Source organism: Copadichromis virginalis, linkage group LG7 (genome assembly GCF_057382275.1).
Source record: "Copadichromis virginalis isolate Kocher_CV1m ecotype Utaka linkage group LG7, C_Virginalis_male_GT1.1, whole genome shotgun sequence".
Taxonomy (NCBI): Eukaryota; Metazoa; Chordata; class Actinopteri; order Cichliformes; family Cichlidae; genus Copadichromis; species Copadichromis virginalis.
In genome coordinates this window covers 16,691,713-16,716,252 of record NC_140624.1, presented here as the reverse complement: position 1 = coordinate 16,716,252, position 24,540 = coordinate 16,691,713, and the positions used below count along the sequence as shown (strand labels likewise).

At 40.3% G+C, this 24,540-nt stretch overlaps 1 protein-coding gene across 2 annotated transcripts; it reads left to right on the top strand.

The window, feature by feature from the left end:
* The first annotated feature begins 3,482 nt into the window (after positions 1-3,482).
* Positions 3,483-24,540, top strand: LOC146704806 (1-phosphatidylinositol 4,5-bisphosphate phosphodiesterase zeta-1-like). 2 transcript variants are annotated; one of them, XM_085462184.1, is made up of 12 exons: positions 3,483-3,799; positions 5,868-6,060; positions 7,763-7,964; positions 10,663-10,807; positions 11,064-11,216; positions 12,886-13,074; positions 13,283-13,439; positions 14,475-14,591; positions 18,045-18,217; positions 20,842-20,968; positions 23,227-23,376; positions 23,565-24,540. In XM_085462184.1, exons 2-12 carry the CDS (start codon positions 5,874-5,876, stop codon positions 23,645-23,647), a joined length of 1,683 nt encoding a protein of 560 aa, XP_085318310.1. In that variant the 5' UTR covers positions 3,483-3,799; positions 5,868-5,873; the 3' UTR covers positions 23,648-24,540. The 2 variants fall into 2 exon arrangements, with proteins under 2 accessions (XP_085318310.1, XP_085318311.1); XM_085462185.1 differs by having other exon boundaries at positions 3,484-3,799; positions 12,895-13,074.

Genomic DNA, 24,540 nt, shown 5'->3' with positions numbered 1-24,540 from the left:
TAATTTGCTGGGGATCACTGCACGTTGGCTGAAACCAGCTATAATTAAAATAGCAGTCAGCAAAAGTTTGACAATTGTGCTATAATTTGTAATGGGCTAATTAAATTAACACTTCATAAAGGTGCTTTCTAATTATCTTGTAGTTATACTGTTTTGCGTAGCACATACATACAGTGCTAATTTTATTTAGTTCAGTTTAAGTAGCTGGAATATTTTGACAAATTGCAAAGTAACATATAAGGCAAAACCATTTAAATAAACAGTTCCTTCTTAAAAGATTTTAATGTGTTCAGGAGAGGCACTAAAGAGGAACTTGTGGCATCGTCTGAACTCTGCAGTAAGACACCAGAGACGTTCTACAGGCTTTGATAATACCCTGCCTCTGTGTCTGTGTTGATAATACCTCCCTGTCTGTGTCTATAGAACTCATAATTCCTGTTCTGTCAGACTGGCTCTCGGTAACCATTATTTGTCTTTAGTGGCATGAGCTGGATTTGGCAGACCTGTCACTGCATGCACGCTTGCATACTGTTTGCATGTATCAGTATTACACATTCCTTAGGATAGATTCAGATCTGTACCACTGTCTTGATCCTGAGCTGAATAACAAATGAACATCTCTGCCGCCTTCAGCTTTAACTCGCTGATTTCCCTGGGCTGGAATTTCTCCTAATAACCAACTGCCTGCCTCCCTCAACACAGCAGCACTGTCAGAGAATGAAAACTCTGATGCCTCAACAACTTGCATGCTGCTGGATGGAGTTTTTTCTCCAACAGATGGCCATTTGCTCAGGGCAATAACAATATCACTGGAATGAGATAGCAGGAATACTAAGCAGTTATGAATTTGGGTTCATTTTCTGTTAATTTTCTGGTCATGACAAGATGTGTTCCTCAGTCTACTGGGTTGCCATGTTTAGTTTTCCTGTGATACCTGTGGGGTTTTTTCCTTTCTGTGTGCTTATTTGTTATTTTTGGCATGCCAACTACCTCTGTTACTTTAGATCTAGATCTTGGCTGTTTTGGGTCCCATTATTTTCTTCCTCAATTTCACAGTTACCTATCTAATCTCATTTTGCAAGGCAATTCAACCTCAGTCTAAGTAGCAGTCTGAGAGTGACATCTCCCAGACTGTTACGTATTGTCCACAGCCTATTTACATTAAAGCAGACATGACTCTTTAATGAAGTGTATACCATTGTAGTAATCCTCTTTACTTTTAATGTAAAAACACATAAGCTCTAACTGCGTATAGATGCTTTAGTGTATTCTAGAGCTTTGGTTGCTTCACAGCACTGAGCCGCTGTAGTTATCCCCCGACACCAGGCATTACCACTGGCATTCTGCTGTCTGACTCAAAGTTCCAATCGGCCAATGAATACCAAATCAGCGCTTTTAAATACAGCCAGGAATACACTGTCAAAAGGAAAAATGGTTCGCCGCCACCCCCACCAACACTACCCCCTATTCATCTGCAGAGTCACATTTCAAAAAAGGCGCAGGGGTTTCAGCTATTCTCATCTTGAACATCTCCCACAGGTGTGGCCGTAACTCTGTCTCGACACACTCTTGCACTTAAGCCCTGGGATGATATCAAACCAAGATCTTAGCACAGGACAGTATTGCAGTATTTGTTTCACACCCACCCACCCACACCCACACACTTAGAGAAGCACACATATGAACTGCTAATCTTGTATTCACCATCATCAACTCTCCAGAATGCACAGATGCGCACAAGCAGAGGCACAAAACCTGAAAGCTACGTACACAAGCGTAGTGTGCTCCCAAGTGAGCCCAGCTAACAGACTGTGGAGAGGGAGGTGCAGTGATGCAGAGACATGGGGCCATACACGGAGCTTCAAGTTCACTGCCTGGGAATTATCACATCAAACTTGTATGCCCAATGGTTCTGACAAGCCCAAGGCCAAACCATTAAAGCCTGGTGTAGACAGAAATTACTTCGCAGGGCTATGACTGGGCAATGACTGCTGTTGTGCACCAGTGATTCACACCAGCCAATAGGAGACAGATTTACACAGGCAACCAGGAAGGAAGTGCTTGTCAAACCAACACAGAGTTAGTGGATATGCTTACTTCATTCACATGCATAGATTAGTTTCATGATGTATTCACACTTTCATCCACTGTGGCATTTTTGAGAATGTGGACTTTGTTCCACAAAACGAATACCGCTGAAATCAGTGTCTTGTTCTATCGGCATATATTTGCATGATATATTCATACAGTAGCTCAGTACACCCTGTAGCACTTGTAGCAGACACTGGAGATATCACGGCTTCAAATAACCATCCTGTTGGAGGAAACTGTTAGCAAGAATGCATTTGAGCCAAATCAAAATTGAAGTGCGAAGAACACATTTATCTCACGGCTACTCTTGCACAATTATAATATTCCAGTTTTACAGAGGAAACATGACTTAATTTGGGAGCATCATTCACTTCCTGTTTTATTCCAAATCTGGGAGCAATCAGACTTAATGATTGGGGGAATGGACAAGAAGAAAAATCCTTCACACCGTCTCAGATTAGAATGTACATCGCTAACATGAAGTATAAAGCAGCTACGGCTAATAATATACCATTAATTCAGTCGCAGGAGATGAACTAAAGGTTAGATTTTCCATTAAGTCACTGGCATGAACTTAGCTGATGAAAGTGGTGGATCAAACACCTGCTTGATACCAACAGCTGTAAATAACTGTTGGTATTAGTTAAATGTCACTCAAAAAGCCACGCCCCTAATTATGTACACCTTATAGAATTCATTTCATTTACATAGCGGGAATTCTAAAATATAAAAAGTGGCAAATGAGCCAGAGGAGGTTGCTGCCTAGCACTAATTAGCTCAAGTACATTTAAATGAATTGTGAAAGTGCCTAACTTGCATTAGCAAAGTTTTGAGCAGTCTGAAACTATAAAAATGTCTTTGTGAAACTGTCCCCATGCGGGCAGGAACATGAAGGCAAAAAGTTCTTCTTTTACATAATTTATTATCAGAGTTCCTCTATAAAAGGGATAATAGGGCGAGAAGATTTTACCAAATTAAATGTGGGGTAAAGCGTATGTTTGTGCCATCCAAGGGGGATTCCTAATGCTATGCAGGTTACAGGACTGGCTTTAATCATGAGAAGGACAGATATGGGTTTCTCTCTAAGCATATATAAGACCCTACAATGACAGAGAAAAAACCCAAACAATCAAATGGCCCTGGATGAGCAAACACTTGCTGACAGTGGGAAGGAAAAACTCTTTTAACAGGAAGAAACCTCCAGCAGGATCAGGCTAAGGGAGGGAGGGACATTCAGTGCAAAGCATTATTAAAATTATTACAATTTCAGTGGTCACCAGGACATACACACTGCTTGTGAAGAATCAGCAGTTGGATAATTCATTGACTACCCATAAAGACTATTTTAAAATGCTGTGTCCACAGGAAACGACAGCTGGCCCTACACTACCCTTTTCTCTGATGCAGAATTCTCTCATATTCAGGTGCCAAGTGTCTTTCTTATATTGTTTATGGTACCAGCAAGTCCGCCCTCGATGCCTGGCAATGTGAGCGCTAGAAAGACATAGGGCGTATAATCCTCCTGTTGTACGCTGTGTGTTTTTTCCACACTTGACCTCATAACGACAACGTCTTGTCACTATGGCAACAACTTTGTGTACTACCCCAGAAACCCGTTAAAAACCGAGATTATTTATTAATTTATTTTTACCCCGATATTGTTCCAAATACCTATACTACAGAGACTCCAAGAGCTTCCATATCCGAGGTAGGTTTCCATTTATGACATCGAGTTTTCAGGAAACAGTTGTCTGAAACATTTTAGCCTCAAAACGATACAGCATCTAAGCTAACTAATTCTCCCCCAGCTCTTTTCTAGATAGTGCAGCTAGTCCGTGTGAGAATAGACTAGCTGCACTATATATATATATATATATATATATATATATATATATATATATATATATATATATATATATATCTTATGTAAGACTGCCAAGTTTTCCTGGACAGTTATTAATCAAAGGGATCTGTTGATAAAGTTAACGTAACTGCATGAAACGTTAATGACGGAGAGAGCAGTACTGGTGCCGTCGTGCTGCTCTCATTGTGGTGACAGATGCAGTGGGGTACCAAGCCCACTGCAGGGCTGAGGCGTATGTCTGAAATGTGAAGGGCTGCAGAAGAGAGAGAGATGAAAGCCGTGGAGGGAAAGAGACACACAAAGTCAGAGAAAGTCACAGACATTTTTGTCTCACTGACTGAAGGGAATGACAGGGAGAGGAGAGGGACCAAAATGAGAAAGTTACACAGAGATGTACCCTTAGTATTTGATGGAAGAGATACAGACAGGAGATGGGGGCGATGGGGGGGAGGCATGGAGGATGAGAGGATGGGAGAACTTTGTCTAGAGCAAACACCGTGGCTTCTCTTTTATTCTCTCTCATGCTGAGTTTGAAAAAAAAAGTAGTGTTTTAACAGTGAGCTGAGGTAAATGCTGAGATGCATCTCAGGCTTGACATTTCTACTCACTACTTCCTGTGTATTTTTAGAGAGCAAGCGGTGTATTGTGTCTCTGAAACGGGAAGGTAAAATATCTAAAAGGTGACATGAAAAATATTCTAAGCTGTTAAGTCTTAAATGGGCCTAAATCTCACACTTTCTTCCTTCAACACTATCATTATGGAAATTAAGTGTTGCAGAAAGTCATGAGCATTCCTAAGTTTCATGCGTACTATTTGATTTGCAATTTTTTCAATTCCAAAGAAATGATCAGTCTCCAATTTTTATGGTAGTTCCATTTTAATGGAGAGAGACAAAATATCAACCAAAAACACATCACATACAAGTTATGAATTGATTTGCATGTCACTGAGTTAAAAAAAAAAAAAGTATTTGATCTCCCAAGCAATACATCACTTAGTACTTGGTGGAGAAATCACTGTTGGTAAGTACAGCAGTAAGTCGTTTCTTGTAGGTGGTTGCCAGGTTTACACACATCTCAGGAGGTATTTTGGCCCACTAGTCTTTACAGAAGTTAGACCACTCCATGAACTGCTGGAAAACCCATCAATGACTCATATTCAGTGTTCTGGCTGAGGGAAGTAGGTTCTCATCTAACATTTTACAGTACTCCCATCCATTGGCCCTCAGTGCGGTGAAGTTGTCATGAACCAATAGAAGAAAAACAGCCCCAAAGCATAATATTTCCACCACCATGCTGTGGAGATGGTGTTGGGTCATTCGCAGCATTTCAGTTCCTCCAAGAATCGCAGGTTGACTTTCTTTTGGTGTCATCTGACCACAGCACTTTCTCCCAAGCATTCTCTGAATCATTTAGATGTTCACTGGCAAAGTTAAGACCAGGACCCTGAAAGACCCTTCTTGAGCAGTAGAACATTTGCCGGCAGTGCAAGATTTCAAACCATTACAGTGTAGTGTGTTCTTGTTGACTGTGGTCCCAATTGCTTTCAAATCATTAACACACTCCTCTTGGGTAATTTTGGGTTGATCCACCACCTTTCACCACATTCTCATTATGTTGATGATCTTGTAGCTCATTCCAGCCTTTTGTAGGTCTAAAATCTTGTCCCTGACATCCCTTGACAGCCCTCTCGTCTTACCCACGCTGATAGAGAGGTTCGACAGAAGAAACTGATTGTGTGGACAGGCTTTAGACACATAAGAGTTAAGATCAGAATGATCTGTAATCGGCTGATTAATTATAATCTGTGTTTTACATGGGCAAACAGCCAATCTGTAGGAGCTGGAATTGAGAACAAATAGAGCAATAAGAGTAACAATAAGAGATTGCAAGGCTGTATAATTGTGCACAGGGATAGATGAAGAAAAGCAAGCCCCCCTCCAGGAGAGCTGAAATCCATCAACTCTACCAAGTCTACGCTGCAGGACTGGAAACTTTGAGTGCCCGTGCACTGCTGACGTTCCTCCACAAGGAGCAGAAGGAACTCACAGCAAATGAAGAAAAAGCAGAGAGTTTGATCGATAGATTTGAGATCAACGAGACAGGTGAGTAAAGGGAGAAATGTGGACAATGTCTTTGGCCTTGCTGTTCATCATCATGGGAAAAAATACTCTATTCTTTGGTGTTGTCACGTAAGGATGCTAATTTAGTTGTAAGAGAATTTAAAGGCTGTGATGCCTGGCTGGCAAAATGAAAGAAGGAAAGAAAAACAAATGGAAGAGTAAGGCACATCAGCCTCAGGCTAATGGACCTGGCTAATGGATGTTCTCCAATGTATTGTGGGCTAATTCACACCAACACAAACAGCAAAACAGAGAAGATAAAAGACTTACAACTAGTCTGTGCCATTAATACACAGAAGCCAGGGCTGTCCAAATTAATCAAATTTTAATTTCAGTTAGACTTTTGTCTTTCACTAATTATCAGAACAAGAGCTGTCGAAACACATACTTTTAGTTTACTAACGTTGAGTTGAGTTCAGTTTTTTAAAATGATTTTGGTGTTACTTCTTCTGAATTATTATTAAGTTCAAGTAAATCAAGTTTCCAGACCTCCATTCTAATTGTACAAGCACAACAAAACTGCAAACATGCCAACTGTGGTGTGAAACATTAAAAACAGTAAATAGGTTTTAAAAGTCCTTCCACTTTATTTCAAAGATATATTTCTGCTCTTTTTAAAGTGTAATAAACCCACTGTTTTACCGAAGTTTGAGAGTAATTGAATTAAATAAGATTGTCCAATGATGTTCATACAGATTTGCGTCATAATTAAGGATCCCTAACAGAAGACCTCACTTTCTACCATTCTTTGCATAAACAAATGTGCTCATGTTTTTCTTTTTCTGCACTTGCATGAAAACTGTATCACACATTTCTCTCAACAAACTCAGTTATTCGTAGAGGAATTGCAATTTAAAAAAAACAACGTATTAAATCATACCATAGTTGGTGATTTTATTCAAAATAAATCAGAAAATCATCCAAACTGCTAAATGTAAAAGCAGATACAGTTGGTATGAACCATCAGCAGTGTAGTCAGTAAAATCAACCGTTTTCACAGCAGACAGTTTGTCACAGCAGGGAGAGCTCTGATGGTGGTGAAAGATATTTTATTAATGAAGTTAGACATGGCACTGAATCAGCTTACACAATACCAGGAACCCACAGCTGGTTCACCCAAATGAAATGCAGTCTTTTTTTTTCTTTTTTAATTTAATTTCAGATTTCTTTCCATTAAATTCATCATTTGAGCTGACTGTTCAGCTGCATGAGTTTTATTCCCACCTCAGACTAAAGACAATTACAGTACACTTGTGACATCACAATTCATTACCAGCAGAAACTTCACAGAGGCTACATCATGGCTCTGGAGACGCTCCACTGGTCAGTCCTCTGCTGTAATCTAATTTCAAATTTCTAAACAGCTATTTGATGGACTGTCACGAAATTTCACCCAGCTACTTGTGGCTGTAGGAGGATGACTTATAATGACTTTAGTGATTCCCTAACTTTATTATCTAGCATGATCATCAAAGAGGTTTATGAATGGTTTATGAATATCTATAACACACCAGCCGTAACTCTACCAGAGATGTTATAAGAAGGACTATTGTTTTACTATTAAAGTAACGTGGTATAGATAGAAATTAAATGCAGTTATCTGGCTTGATTGTAGATGCTGTTCTTCTTCTTTTTTTAATCCTTAAAGATGAAATTTAAGTCTTCTCAATTCCTCCTCTTCCAGCCAGAGAAAACAGCTCAATGACCTTTGAAGGGTTCCTCAGGTACATGGAGTCCAAAGAGTGCTGTGTGTTCAACCAGGCCCACACATCAGTGTACCAGGACATGGACCAGCCTCTTACCAGCTATTTCATCTCCACATCACACAACACCTACCTGACCGGAGATCAGCTAGTAGGGCAAAGTAGCCTGGATGCCTATGTTAGGTAGGGAAGCAATGTTTACATACAGTGTTCCTCTTCACTTAGCAGTATTTTAAAAAGCCTCGCCCAATGCCAGAGGGAGTACTGTGAATATGTTTTAAGGCACTGAAGTTAAATTGAGAATGCTTTGAACAGATTATATCATAAATAGGTTTTAGTGGATGAGTTGAGTATGCTATACCAAGCACAGCAAATGGAAACAACCCCCCCCCCCCCCCCCCCACACACACACACACACATACACACACACACACACACACACACACACACACACACACACACACACACACACACACAAATATAATCAATGTTTGGTGTATCCAACCTTTGCTTTTAAGTTTCAGTGCCCTCTGTCTCTTCATATAATCCAAGACTGACTCTATGAAATGGAGATCAGGGTTCTGTGGGAGATATATCAACAGTTCTTAGACTCTTTGTTCTTCTTGCCTCTGAAGATAGTTTTTTTATGATTCCTGGTGTATTTGCTGCCTGTATATAAAAGATGGATGTAGTCAATATGACCTTACCCATCGGTTTCTTAATTCTGACTCATCTTTTTGGCCTTCTCCATGTTATTTTTGTATATTTATTTTTTTTGGAGCCAGAAGTGAGCTACTTTAAATGAGAAGAATAGAGTTCTAAGTTATCAGCTAAGGCTTCCAAGCTTGGTTAGCAAACTGTATTCATAAACTGCACGGCTCCATTGCACAGACACACATTCTTTGACAGGTTGTACCACATACTAAGCACTACAGATTTTCCTTCCCACTGTCAACAAGTACTTGCTCATAGGAGGTCTTCTGATTGTCTGGTGTTTTTTCCTCATTTATTTTAGGGTTTTAACCTTACACTATAAAGTACCTTGTGGTGCCTGTTGTTGCATTGCACAGAATCGACTAGTTGTTGTATATGTGCCTTTTCAAACATGTGTTGCCAACAGAGAAGTTGCCGAGTGCCCTCTTGTAGACAAATGATCTAACGTCATAACCCAAAACATAGTTGAAGGGTGTTTTTTACTTCTAAAATTTTTACTTTTCGGTGCTACAAATGCCTTTAGTGACAAGAAATAGCAAACGTCATATAATAAATAATCTATAGATTGTAACATTTTTGCACAACCCATTTATATGTAAAATTATGCCAATACTGGTGAAAGTCTACTTGCAAATTAGCAAATTTAACCAGTAAAATATTATGACAAATAAAAAAATCTTTTTTAAAAAAGCAAAATAGCAGAACACAAAAAATGGCTGCAATGAAGCTCTAAATGCCCTACAACACAACATTAGTCTCCTTCTCCAGGCCTACATGTTTGTCATTTGGATTCTCTTTTGCGCTCTGGTTTCATTGACCCAGTCCTGTGCTGAGGCAGACAGTGAAATTGCTGTGGTGCCTTTATGGGACAATGGAGGTGATTACAAAAGAGGCTGATGGAAGCAGAAGTGCTGTATTTATGGTTCCAGTGAAAGTGCTGAGTTCCCTGGCTGACTGGTAGAGCGAACCCTTCAACCCAGCGGCCCGAGAGCTCTGGTTTACTTAGATAATGATGCAATGATCTTGAGAGGAAAGCAAACTGGCAGGAACAGCAAGCTGCTTTATAGAAATCCCACTAGCTCACAGGTGGGAGAGGGATGAAAATAACATGAAGTGAATGTATACTAGTTACGAGGAATGCATCAAAAATACTAAAATATGCACCCTGGTACTTGTTAAAATGAAGATTGCGTAACTGTGGCTGTGTATGTATCACATTAACTCTCACTTCAAAAACTGTGATATGAGATAATTGTGTTAGGTAAATTGTAAAACATAATGTTGAGAACTGCACACTTCGGTCCCCTTTTTCCAGAAAAAGGTGACACTAGTTTTATTTCAAAGCATCAAAGCTAAAAAGATGAGCAAGCCTTCTTTGGAACTTAGCATTACAATAGAAGCTGAAGAAAAGAGTTAGCTTGGCTCTCTCAGAAGTTCAAAAATGCTTCTGAAGGCACTTGTAAAGATTTGTTTAAAAACGTGTATTTTCACCCAAAACCACTAATGTACTAATGGTCAGTATTTGTAGTCAGCTAGCAATCTGTCAGTGACTGAGACTTATTTTTATAAGTGTGTGAATGGCCTTTGATCGACTTTTTGCACTGCTGACTTCAACCTGCCAGAAAACCCGTATTTATGCAATCTTGTTTGTGTCTCTGTTTCAAGTTTTAGCTGGGCATGTTGTAACTGACTCAGAGCACTATAGTGCAGGTTACCCGATACCGAATGTGAGCACAGATACTTGTGAAGGCATGATGACATCACACCTGGAAAGACTATTTTACTGTCTGCTGTAACTCACCCAAAGAAAGCAAAAGACTGACAGTGTGATACTATGAACTTTGCCTGCAATAACAGAGCCACATTTAACACTTATGTGACATTTTATTACTACAAAGAAAAGCACTTGAAAGCTTACACAGACTTCAGCTGTTTTGCATGCGCCAGGCTCCATTTAAAACACAAATAACTTCTAGACAAGCATTGATTGAAAATGTCTGGAGAAAAAGGCGGATATAAGTGTGTGTCAGTGTTGCATGAAAAAAATATTATAAGCAAAGTGGTTATTTGCCCCAACCTCTTTGTGAAAGTTTTTCTTCCTCCACCGTCAGAAAGCAATCTTGTATAAGATACAGTCTGTACACGTGTGTGCTTCTGTCTGGAACAGTGCTCTGAGGAAAGGCTGTCGCTGCCTGGAGATTGACTGCTGGGATGGGCCAGACACGGAGCCCGTAGTTTACCATGGCCACACCCTCACCAGCAAGATACTTTTTAAGGATGTCATCACCACTGTGGGGCAGCACGCCTTTGAGGTAACAGCATGTAGTTTGTTACATGATTACTGCTTCTGGCGTAGCAGCCAGCTCACTCTTGCCTCTGCGGGCGCCAAGAGACCCTACCGAGCAGCATTTGCTCTCATTAATAACCTCTCTTGCCTTCAAACTGCCTTTGATTTAGCATTTCAGGCCATTCTCTGTGATGTACGACCATACAGAGAGAACAGTCAAGTTGCTGGTAATAGGGTCTAAACGTTCTTTTTTTCTTTCTGGTTTGGATTTTTATTGACAGGTGTCTGCTTATCCAGTGATTCTGTCTTTGGAAAACCATTGCTCCCGGGAGCAGCAGGAGGTCATGGCCGAGTATCTTATCTCTATCCTGGGGGAAAACCTGCTGATAGCTCCCTTGGATCACCCAACTGCGGGAGACCTCCCAAGTCCAAATGTAAGACTCAGAAGATGTGAGAATTAGGCTGTGTGAGTAGCAAAACAAAGAAAGAAAGGAGATGAATCTGTGTTTAACAGTAGAACAGCTGTTGCAAGCGGAAGAATGATGGTGTTTGCACCTGTAAATCCTCATTGTATGCCAGAGCAAAACAAAACAAGAACAAAGTGAGACCTTTTCATCGTCACAAAGGGCCTCATTAGTCTCCCTTCCTAGGCTTCCCAGGCTCCCTGTCCTCCGCAATCATGCGGGGTAAATGGACATCTGCATTTGCAAGCCTCTTTAATCTCAGAGAGTCACAAATCTAACGTAACGTAGTAGACCCTGATAAGTGTCCATCACTTTGAGACTGTTGAGGCACTCGAGCCGACTTCTCCTTTGAAAGCATCTGTCACAGCTCAATATGAAGTGACCAGTATGAAAGACAATGAGACTGCAGTATACTGACTATGACGAGGAGGATAAAGGCTTTGTGGATGAATGTGTGCAGTCTCATGAGAATCTCTTTGGTACTTCTGATTTCTGCTGCAAAAATGAGCTGTGCTCTATCCTTGGAGCACATATTCTCCATATCATTTTTACCTTTATGACTTTGGAAGTAGCAGGCTTACGTAGGAGCCTCAGCTCTAACGGTTTCATCTTGACTATTAACCCCTGCAGCAGGGACAGTTTTCATGTTTTAAAATTATGCAGCTTCACACATGCTCAAGTTTCTATCTAATTATAAAAGTGGAACCAATCTGTAGTTTTCAGGATTCCCTCATTACTCCTACTAGTTACATCAAAGGGTTTTAAAGCTGTTTACACAACTTTTTCTAAGCTGTGGAAAAGATGGAAAAGCCAGTTGTCTTGGCTCAGTTTTCAATTATCCAGAGTTATTGTGGGATTAGAAATAAGCTACAGTTAATTAACATGTTATTACACCACTTTATTCTATTTTTACTGTCAGTGTGAGGTGAAACCCCCCTCAAGAACCAATTATTCTTTCCTAAAGTGCATCAACATAAGCAAAGCCTCAATTTTAGCTCTGCAGACTATATAATTTTGTGTACAAGTGATGGAAATTTCAAGAAGTGAAGGGGCCAAGTGAAATTATGAAGCTTGTAATTTTTAGACCATATGGTCTCTTACAAGTTGTTAATGCTGGCATATCTGTAATTAGTTTGAATAATTTGCCTGTGCATACAGCATGCATTGACACTCACTTAACGTGGAGCTTCCTCCAGACCATGTTTCTTCTTCTTTTTTTCTTTTTTTTTGGCTTTTAGCATATTGCTGCTCATTGGAAAAGAGAGCCCTTTAAAGTACTAACAGATATGGAGTCCGGACGGTGAAATGCAGGAGCAGATGTTCGATTCGGTGATTTGATACACCTGCTGCTTCTCTTGCTTTTCTTCTTATCTGCTCGAACTGTGTGTATGTACTGTATGCCCCGCTGTGGATGTGACTCTTTGAAGAACAGCGTCTTTGTGGCAGACCATAGCGGTGGGAGTGGGGTGGTTTGTGCAACAACAACAAAAAAACAAAAAAAAACAAAAAAAATTTGGTGTTTGTGCCCAAAGTTTGAAGATGCAGAAACAGTTTGGCTGATGCAAATATGTGGCGTGTTTTAAAAGTGCTGTGTGGATGTTAGTTCGCATTCATTCATGTGTGACTTGATCCTGTGGAGGATTGCCAGGACCTGAAGAATAAGATCCTCATCAAGAATAAAAAGCTCAAGCGTCAGATTGAGACAGAGGATGCTGCAGAGGGAGAGGAGAGTGCAAATGAGGGTGAGGAGGAGGAGGATGAGGAGGAAGAGGATCATCAAACAAAAGCAAAGTTCTGGTCTCCCAGAAAGGCAGGGTCAAAGAAGAAAGTAAGTCAGGGTGTTTTTGTTTTTATTTTATTTTTTCCAGTCAGCTTAAAAAAGAAAAAAGAAATCATCTACAAAAAATAATGTTTGAAATGTAAAGGTAAAGGCATTTTGCATGAGGGCAAAAAGGCATAGCTTTCAACCTGGAACTGTTACTGGAACTTCAATGGTGTTTTTTGTTTGTCTCTTCTGTCCTTAATGCATTGAGTAGAAGAAGAAGGTGGTGGTAGCTGAGGCTTTGTCTGACCTTGTTATATACACAAGGTCTGTCAAGTTCATCAGTTTTAGTCACTCCAGGGACAATCAAAACTGTTATGAGAACACATCTATGGAAGAGAAGAAGGCTTGCAAGCTACTCAAAGCTTCAGGTAGAGTCATTTATTGATTTGAAATCATTAAACAGGAGAAGTAGGATTTATAGATTAAAGTAATAAAGGATGCGTATTTGTAATTGTGAATGTTACAAAATATTATTCGGGTGATCCCAGCAGATTTCTCTTGATTTATCATCCCACTTTTGCAAAGTGCTCAGTGTGCATAATTACATTTCTCATCCAGGAGTCTTCGGATGGAAAATGCAATTACAGTATACTGGCTATAAATTCCCAGAACAGCAAAGGCATATTGAACATGACATATACGTTAGAAGGAAGTAATTTTAAGGAATAAAGCATGAGAACAAAAACCCAGAAATGTGACTCGTACTTTCATTGCTGGGGAAGTGAAAAGAGCCCTCAGAGGTTCAAATCAGCGGATAATCAGTTAAAGTGTCAGCACGCCGCTAAGCCGCAGCATACTGGAGAAACAAAGTGATAAAGAGAAATGAAATCTGTTTCCTGCTGAGGAGGAATGACACTTTTCCACACATACAGCTACATTATGAGCTGGTTGACTTGGGTGTCAGCAACCATGAGCAGTCTCTGCAAATCTAGCTCAAAAGCGTGGTGGTTTTGACAATCTCTGCAGGAAAATCAAACAGCTACTGTGTTAAAGATAATGTATAGACTGAAGCTGTGTGCCATGCTTTTCAGTCCTCAGAAGGAGGAAAATTATACATGGATCAAAATGTAATTTCTTGAGACATTATCTTCCCTTTTTTTACATTAAACAGTATAGCGATTCACTTTCTGCAATGTTTTACAATCGCAATTCTTTATATTTGAATAAAAACAACACATTAAGGTTGACAAAACCAAAAGCTTGAGCTGTAGTGTAATGAATTTTAATCATTCCAATGAGAAATAGTGGGATATGTCTATAATCTGCTCAGGACAAATCAAATCCCTACAGATAATGTGTCATGTGGTTCCATTAAACAAATCAACAGCTGTCAAGTCTTAATCGGCATTCTGATTAATGTGACCATTGTCATTGATGCATTGTTTGTCCCGTCTCTCTTTCAGGTTCGGATTTTGTTGAACACAACCAGAAGTTCCTCAGTAGGATTTATCCAACGGGCTTGAGGATGTCTTCCTCAAACTATAAACCTGTGGAATTTTGGAATGTCGGTTCTCAGCTCGGTGAGTTGGAAGACTCACATGGAATACTCAGATACTCGCTCATTATGTACACAAAAGATATTTTAGTCAGACAGCTCCCATTTGAAATGGCTGATTCGTTACAGCAGCAAAGCAGAGTCAGAGTTTGACGTCTGAACTCACGAATGCGTTACAGTAGAGATACTGGGCAGTGATGAGCTAACATCCCCTGTAGCCTATAGGTGGATGCTACAGGCCAGAGGTTGCAGATGGGAGATCTTGCATAAAGATTTCTTTTTTTTTCATCTTAAATAGGGGCAACTGGTTTGTTATGTGGAATTACTAAAGTGATTGTATATACTCTACACATGCACATTCCTATTTGTTTAGAGATTCTGAGATTCATTTAGTTTAGAAAAATTTTCCAAGTGCATGCAGTGTTATCTATTATGCAGTTAAGAAGGCTGCCAGAATTATGGAAATATTTAGAAAGCAGTTAATTAATTAGACCAATCCAATTACAGAAATGAATAGGGCATAAATAATAGATGGTTCCCAAACAGTTTAATTTCAGAATAATTAAAGACACCAAGGCTATGTTCACACTGCAAGCGAAAGTGCATCAAATCCGACTTTTTTGACCCTATGCGACCCATATCTGATCATGGTATGACAGTGTGAACAGAACAAATCCGATATTTTCAAATCCGACCTGGGTCACTTTCGTATGTGGTACTGAATCCGATACATATCTGATGTTTTAGAAAGCGACTGCTGTTTGAATGGTCATGTCGCATTAAATCCGTCTTTTACGTCACTGACACAAGACAGACACCAATTATCAGTGCCAGAGAAGCGCCTGATAAGACATCGCGAACGTTTCCTGGCCATCCCGTGTAGATGTTAGTGAAACTGTTGGGAAGACAACGTTGGAGAAACGTGAACATTTTATTTGTACTGTATAATCTGCAGATTCTGACAGAAATCTGCAACTATCCTTTGAAGCACCGCTCCTCTAAAACAGCAATAAGGATGATTATTAGGCCATATGTCAATAACAAAATAACTTTATAACTTAAAGCAAAATCGGGAAACGTAAAGTCCAAAACAAGTCTTTACATTAAGGGCCATCAGTCAAACAATACTGTGTGGTCTGGGTCTAAACAGAGCGCGTTGTGTGTGACGTCTTCTTTTGCGCATGCGGGACGCTTTGAGCGTTCACACTAGAGCGCGTTTGCTGTCACATTTTATTTGTAGTGTGAACAAGCAGACAAAAAAAATCGGATTTGATCCAAAAATCGTAATTGAGCATTAAGACCTGCAGTGTGAACGTAGCCTAATTCAGCAACTAAGTATTTATTGATATCTTAATGGGCAATAAAAAAAGATCACATATAATAAGAGGAGTTAATGACTCTTAATGAAATAACCACTGCTTTGCTCTCACTTATGTTTCTTTGAGCGAAACCCTAAAAGTATCAATTTTGATGTGTGAAACTATTTTTTTCCCCCACTGTGTCAACAGGAAAGAAAATACCTTTGACACAAACAAACAAACTGCTTTTTTACTTCGGTCCACTATGAACTCTTGAGATGAAGAAAACTGCAGCCCAGAAGACCGACTGTCAAACTTTAAAGGGAACAACCTGGCCCAGTGTCCTGTCGATTACCTGTGAAAAGAACATTTCATTCCAATCTACAGCCTGACTGCTTCATCTGTGTTTTCCCCCAGAGCAAGTCCTCTCCCGGCCGTTATCACATCTTTTTCAAATCGATTTGCACCCCACTAAATGCCCCCTTTCTTTAAATTACAGCTGGCTTTCGGTCAGAGCTTTTTTTTTCCCCTCCATATGACATACCTGTCCTCCCCGAGTAACTATGCATTAGTGCATGACTCATCCTTGAGGTAATCTCCGTAAACAGGTTCTTGGCAAAGGACGATATTTGCAACACTCTAAGCATTCTGGTTTTCGTTTGCAGTCTTTTTGCAGTCCAAACAGCATTGACCAATCACATTGGAGAAAGCTTTGGTTCCATGCAGGTTGTGAGTGCAAAATGGGGATTGCATTTGTCAAATTGCAATTTTGACGCCAACGGTTTTTGTCTGGTGACGAGTTCTTTAAAATGTAAATGCATTTGTAAGCAATGATTGGGGAACTTTGGCCCGGATATTAGAGAACTATGCCCAAATGCCCCGAGACATTGTCCCCAGAGCTAAGTTGTTGGATTGCAAATCATGCATTTCCAGATTTTGTTATGGTCGGTTTCCATTAGTTTCTTAGGCATTCTTAGAGTTGTTTTTGCCACTGCCTTCTGCATTCCTTTGTCTCTGTCATCATTAGTGTCTTGTTGCTTGGTGGGGTTTTTTTTTTTTGCGTTCTTTCTGTTTCATATTTACATTGTTTTTTCTAATGACCTTGTTTTGGTTTTAATTCCTGTTCATTGGTTATTACCTTCCCTATCCTCAAACACAGGGATTCACCTGTGTTTGATTGTGTCCATCTGTGTCTCGTTCCAACATGGGTCTCATTCCTAATACGCCCTCTGTGTAAATATAGGCTTGTCTTTCCCTTTGTACTTGTTCCTTCTTCCTCATCTCTGTCCCCAGTGCGTGCCTGTTTGAAATTTCGTCACCTTTTGGACCCGGTTTTATCAGCTCTTTCGATAAAGCTCGCTCTTTGCATTTCCTTTGAACATGTGCATCTGCATTCAGGCCTTAAGCTCTGTTTAAAAATGTAACAGATTGCCTATGAGGTTAAAGTCACAAGCCTTATCTGTCTGACACTGTCTTTGCCAGTGTTCCTGTCACTCTGTCTTAACACATACTCTTCATACATCTTCATCAGTCAGCCAGTCAGTCACTGACTCTGACATGTAGCCTCGCTGATCGCTGAGCCGTGCAGATGGTGATCAAAGCTGCAGGAGTCTGCGGAACAAAGCAGTAGCCTAGAAGGATCAATTGCTGTTAGATGAGCAGAAGATCCACAGGGCTTCGGCAACACACGGGGAGAGCACAGAAAGAGAAGCTGAAGGCTGCAGAGCAACATGGGGGTTCACACCGAATTGTTTCTTTGCATTATTTATATACGTTATTCAACCCTCATCAATGATTTCTGTCCAGCCAGAGAGAGACTTAATCTGGCACTCTATTCTGATGCCTGAAATCTGTAGTCACTGATGATGTGTGCAGTGCACATGCCAAAACATAACTGTGCACAGCAGAACAGCCCACTGTGCATTCAGTCATTGCACAGTTGGTAATTGTGAATGACTCCCTGATGCAATGAAAGCCATTGTTGCAGAAACATTTCAAGTCATTGTATAATTTAACTCTCTCCTGCAGAATGAAAATGAGCTTTAGAAAACAGAAGGTTTGCAGGGATCATCTCAAGCTGGTTGTTTTATCTAACAAGCTTTAGGCATTTGCAATTTTTGCTCCACTGTGTTGTGTCTCCTTGTTTCATTGTTCAGAGACTGTCCTGTGGTGTTTTGCAGTGGCACTCAATTTCCAGTCTCCGGGCTTGCCTATGGACCTTAATGATGGACTTTTCCAGGACAACGGGGGTTGTGGCTACGTCCTAAAGCCGGCGGTTCTCATGTCCACCCAGATGCGCTTCGATCCCAACAGCAGCCACCACAAGCGTAAATCAACATACCTGCTGCTCAAGGTACACCTATGGAGCACTAGACCCTGAATAATCCACTCATGGTGCATTTATGGATTAAGGTGTAACGTTACTGGACTGTCTGTGGGTATGTGTGCCTCACGTGCATGTATAAGTGTGGATATCCCTCACAATGTAGGGCACTGTGAAGCAGAGCTCATCTTATTCCTTGCACTTCTTGCCTGCAGTTAAATACTTTCCTGCCGGATGCTCTGAACCAACAATGATGTAAAACTCCCCAAGAGTGTCTGTTTAATTAGATTATCTCCTTTAGAAAATTAGGAAAAGAGAGACAGGAGTGATCTAATGCAATTAGACCTGGGGTCCAATTAATAAATCATCTCTCCTTCATTATTTTAAGCAACTTGGGGGACAGTAATAGCAGCACTTGTAATGTACAAAGCCACACAGCAAAAGTGAAAGAAGCTGCCGAAAAAGCACAGTCACATATCTTTTTCTGAGCTCATAAGGAGAACTGTCACGATTTGATCTTATGAGAAGAGATTTGAGAGATATCGAGGTTTTGTACTGCTGAAACAGCATGGGGAACAGTGCGGGATCACATGAAGTAAAGGCAGAGGAGGGAACATCATTATGTTGATATCAGTTTCATGATCGATCATAAGGCGTGTAAAAATAAAAACATTCTTTAAAGCTTATATCAACTAAACTAAAAGCGCAAACAACAATGAAACAATCTAGTCACATAGGCTTGAGATGTCCATTCATCCCTATTAAACCTTTGTAGCACTGAACAAAAAGCCCCCTTTATCTGCAGAAACACTAGACTAGCACTAGTATACAATACCATCGGTCCATCCTCTTCCGCTTATCCAATTCAGGGTCGCAAAGGGACTGAAGCTTATCTCGGCTGCCTTAGGGCAAGAGGTAGGGCCCACACCCCGGACTGCTTGCCAGTCTGTTGAAGGGCTAACATAGAGCGACAAACAATCATTCACACTCACATTCACACTTATGTGCAATTTAAAATCACCAATTAACCTAACACTACTAACTGTATGTGTTTGGAGTTTGGGACTGGACTTACGCAGAGACGGGAAGAACATGCAAACTGCAAACTCAACACACAAAAGCCCGTCCAGATGCCGGATTCAGACTCAGGACATTGTTGCTGTGAGGCAACAGTGCTAGCTACCATGCCACCGTGCTGCCAAGAAGTATTTTATACTAGTATACTTATTGGCAAATTCTTTCAATACCTGATTTTAAATGTGCAAAATGCCTGACGACCATAAGCCTGCAACTATTGAAGTTTTGTTCAGCTTCAGCTGTGCAAAGAATTTTTTTAGCGAAAGGAGTCACCACAGTAAACATTACCTACTGTAACCCTAAAGTGGCATGTTAGCGCTAGCATTTGACACATGCTAAAGTTAGCATGTAGAATGTATCAGTACACTTTCACACCATAACCAGCATGGCTTTATATGCACAGTGTTGCTTTTCTTTCTTTTCTTTTTTATTTGTTGCTAAAACAACAACCACGGATATTATGGATTGGTGTGAATATTAGACCCACGTAGAAGTGATTGGTTGTCAAAGGTGATTGGAATTCAGATCCAACTTTTAGGAAGGATTTAATATTTGACACCTTGCATCATATTTTTGAGTATAATTTTCTGCATCCAGGGACTCCATTTATGCATGGTATAGAGGAAGTTTTCAGCCTTGGCTGAGTTATGCAGTCTTTAACTTATTATTATTTTATGTTTCTGAATAGAATATCTGTTAAACTCCTGTCACATCGCTTTTGTAAATCTTTGAAAATCTGTGTAAATCTTACATCTGACAAAGAAAATGCTTCTTGGTCAGACAGTGTTTTACAAGGACATGCTCAAGTTAAACAAATGCATGTCAGACATTGTCTTCTAATAGAATATGCACAACAACACACATCACGATGCATAAATATGAATGTTGCGTGCTTGTGTTTTAGTGTGCCCAGGGCCCCGCCTTTATTTATTCACATCATCGCTCTGTATTATTCGATAACTTCGGGGAAAATCCCGCAATCTCAACACAGCCCTCAACTCAGTGAATCAGACTCATGAGTAGCAGACGGTGTTGTAACTTAGGTAGGAGTGTTTGGGTTTTCAATCTTCAATCTCAGCATTAAATTATTCATCTGTTCAGGAAAACAATATTTCCCCTTGAGCTTTTGCAAGAGTTTTTAGCATAAAACTGTCAAGTACGTGCAAAAGGTTTATTTAATGATGACTCCAACCTGCTAGCTATGAACTCACAAGTAGGGACCATTGTGACTGTGAAGTATCAGAACCTTTGTGGTTTTGTAGCGTGACTACAGAAGAGGAAAGGGACTGTAATTCTAGGCTGGACACTGTAAGGCTACATCAGTGCCAAGCAGGGCATGTCGTGATAAGTACATGCAGGTTTGTCTTTGATCAGGGCCAGTGAGGGAAAGCTCAGTGTGAGACGACTGCAGATAAGCCTGCCTTTCTCCAGACTAGTGTAATTACAAACCCTCCCTCCTCTTCTCTACTGTTTTCTTCTTACTGATTTTTGATTCTTACTGATTCTTACTGTTTCTGAGATTCTCACTAATCATTTACTTAAATTTACTGTATACCTCTGTGTGTGTTTGTCCACAGGTGATCAGTGGGTCCAACCTACCCCTACCCAGGAGTGGAAAAGCTCTGGACCCCTTTGTGAGAGTGGAGATTCATGGGATTGCATCAGACTCCTGCAGAAAAAACACACATACTGTCAAAAACAATTGTAGGTGGCACAACACAAACTGCGCATATCACAACGTACCAAGACACAGCAATCTGTTCTCCATTATGTTAGATCTAGCTTCACTTTGATCAGTTCAAGTTGTGTTTTGTCAGAATTAACTCTAGATCATTGACACTCAGCTTTCAAGAAAGTAGGAAGGACGGATTTCATGTGTGTATTTGTACATGGGAGTGAGATGAGACAAGGAGGGAGAGAAGGAGGAAACAGAGTACCAGACGTAGCACTAGAGTGAATACATCTGGTACTCTGTTATGATGTGCATATGAACATTAATCATATAGTCATCTAATAAAACAGGTAAGGTGAATACAAATGTCATTTTGGATTGAGAAACTTGATCAAATTGTTTAAAAGAATTCAGCAAACCCTTTAAAATCCAGTCAACACTGGTCATGTGCTGTCATCTGTGAGTCTGTTGATTGCTGGTCAGTTATCCCAACAGCTTTTAAATTCACTGTTAGATCAAGTGTTTGTGTTTTTTGTGGTCGCTCACCTTAGTGAGCTACAGAGCACTGCAGTGAAAATGGTTGAAAGTCCAGTCAACACTTTTCTGCAACATTAGCTTGCTAACTGCAACAGAAACTTGAAATGTTGCTTGGCATTTGACATTGAGGTCTTTGCAGGCGACAGCCACTTTATGTTTAGCTTGCACACATTGCACTGGGCACAGGTAAAGTTAAAATGATGGCAGGATTGTCAGGAATGGAAGGCTGTTTTGGAGGGACTACTGCTTGGTAAACCATCTAAAAGGTAGTTTCTCCCTGCTTCACAGTGAGGCATAGTTGGGCAGAATTGATAAATAGTATTAAATATTATAGAAACATGCTCAGAAAATGGAACATGTGCAAAATTGGAAATATACTATTTATACGGCAAGAAGAGTGTACATTTCTAATGAACTTAAAAGTCAGTATTTGGTATAAACTCCTGAATTTTTCAGGACAGCCTGAACTCTCTTAGGCAACGTTTCTTGTCATTTCTCTAAGTAGTCTTCAAGAATAGTTCTAAAGGCTTCTTGAGGGACATTCAACGCTCTTCTTTGGATGCTGGCTGCCTTTTATTCTGTTCTGTCAAGATGATCCCATACTCATACTCTAGAGAGGTCATTGCGTGTTCTGCTACTCAGGTACGCTTTTATTGTATTGGCAGCATGTTTGGGATTGTTGAAATGCTAAACAATAAGGCTATTTTCAATCAGATTCTTTCCAGATGATCAAAATTTCAAAATCTTTGAGAACTATTGCTCAAGACTACTTTAACAAAAAGACAAGAAAGTATGGCTCTTTGGAACAAAATGTAGAGAAATAGGGGGTGTTTCGACAATATTGCGCAGTACTGTATTTGTTAATTTACCACTTGGTTGAGCAGCAGCTTGGCAGAGTGGTAAGAGCGGTTTGTACCTGCAAAAATACTGGCACGGTAGCATTGTTATTCTTATTGTGACATCTGCATTTGTTTCAAAGCAGCAAGTGAAAGCGATTAACTCAGGTTGAACAATAAGCTGAATTAACGGTAACTTTACTTTTTGCACAGGTTGTGAGCGTGTATTAGCGTCAGAGCACTCAAGATGAGCTCAGGCGGTGTGTAATTTCAAAAGCCGGCGACAACTTTAATACCACCTCCTGAAACAAGTATTTTAACGCGTAGCTACACTTTTGACAATAATTTCATGATAAAGTAAAACTCAAGTTTGTAATATTTTGAGCTCGCCTGAAGACAGCTGGAACAAGCTGAGAACCCAACAGTGTCATATTATCACCCCATAAAACAGAGCTTGTTTACTTGTTATTTATCTGCCACTGTACATTAGAATTCATTTGAAGTTGTGTTTCTGGCCTCCAGGTGAATATAAATCACATACTCTGCCTTTGAAATCTGCTTTTGGGCTCCACTAACTTATGACAAAAATATATTTACAGGCTCCAAAATGCTTTCCTATGTTCATTAGCTAACCACTTTTCTTTGTCTGTCCTAAGTTTTAGCAGACTTCAGTGGATATGTAGAGCCGTTTTATTCAAATGATGTAAGACTGGTTAAAGTCAAAGCCCAAAACCATAAATTATATACCGAAAACAATGATCTTTGTAGGCAGGTGATAAATTTCTCTGTGTTCATCATTACAGTTGACGTCTTTCACATAGAGGTAGCGGTGTGATCCAGTGTTTGATCCAAAAATGTTAATTAGCACCTCAAAGAAACATTAACTGACTCTAATGAAGTTGTTAATTCTGTTCTAGCTCTGAGTCCTCGCTGGGATACTGACATGTCCTTCACGATTCGCTTGCCTGAACTGTGCCTCGTTCGCTTCTGTGTCAGAGATCAGACCGGCATTCTCAGCAGTGAGTTTGTAGGCCAGTACACCCTGCCCTTCAAGAGTCTGAAGAAAGGTGAGCCAGCAAGTGCTGGAAGGTAGAGGGTTGTAGGGCAGTCAGATGAAGGGCTAAATTACATCAGGTGACAATGTGGGGCATCATTGTATTTCCCCTAAATTTCCAGTGGTTTATCTGTGCTTCGGTTGAGTTTTTATGGAAATGATCCTGTATGACCATACGTACTGTTCTTTTCAAACCTCCAGGCTACAGGTGGGTGCCTCTCCAATCCAAAGACGGCTTCAGCCTGGATCCAGCCTCCCTATTCGTCTATATCTCGCATTCCTAAAAAACACATCTCCGTATCAGACTCTCTCACACGGCGACACAGGCACACACGCACACCTTGCCAGCAGATAGAGAAGCGTGGCTGATGTGGGAGCAGCAGCGGCAGCAACAATGAAAATATATAAATAAATCAAAAAGAACCATTTCCTCAGATATAAATACCACTTTTATTGTCAGAAAATAGAAGTGCATTTATTTTTCCCCACTGCCTGCAACTGAGTGCTGCAGAAGAAAAGACCAGAAGGCTCCAGTGAGTCTGAAAACACACATAATAGTTCTCTCCTTGCATCTCTAAAGTAATAGAGACATTCCTAGAGTAATGATTTTAGAGGAGTAGATTGATCTCTTTTCTTTTTTATGTGGTAAACTTGATTGCACATGCTGTATAAGGGTCTTGCACATCCACAACATTTTTTGTGGGGGAAGGAGGTATTTATCGTTAATGATTAGAAAAACAATATATCAGGCCTGAAACGGATGTGTAGCGCCAGGATAAACTAATACTCCACGAGCACAGCTTTTAAAGAGTACCATCTTACAGCCCTACTTCCCTGTTAGAGACCCTTCAGGGAATAATATAAATAAGATTCACAGAGGTATACATAATTTAACCAGATCCAGTTCAGGGAAGTCTATTTCTATCCTCTTTCGCCACTAAATCACTATGAATGAGGCAGAGGAAAGTATGGGTCAGCAGGCCTGTCAAGAGAAAGGACAGCATTAAGATAACACGAAGACCTGGTTGTGCCTTGAAAGTGTGCGCGTCTTATTTTTCTTTCTTTTTTTTTGTCATCATGTGATTGTCTGCCTTTGCGTGCACACGTGCTAAATCGGTGTTCAAATGCTCCTGATGGATAAGGCAAAAGGCTGGTGAGGGGGCGAGTGTTAACTCAG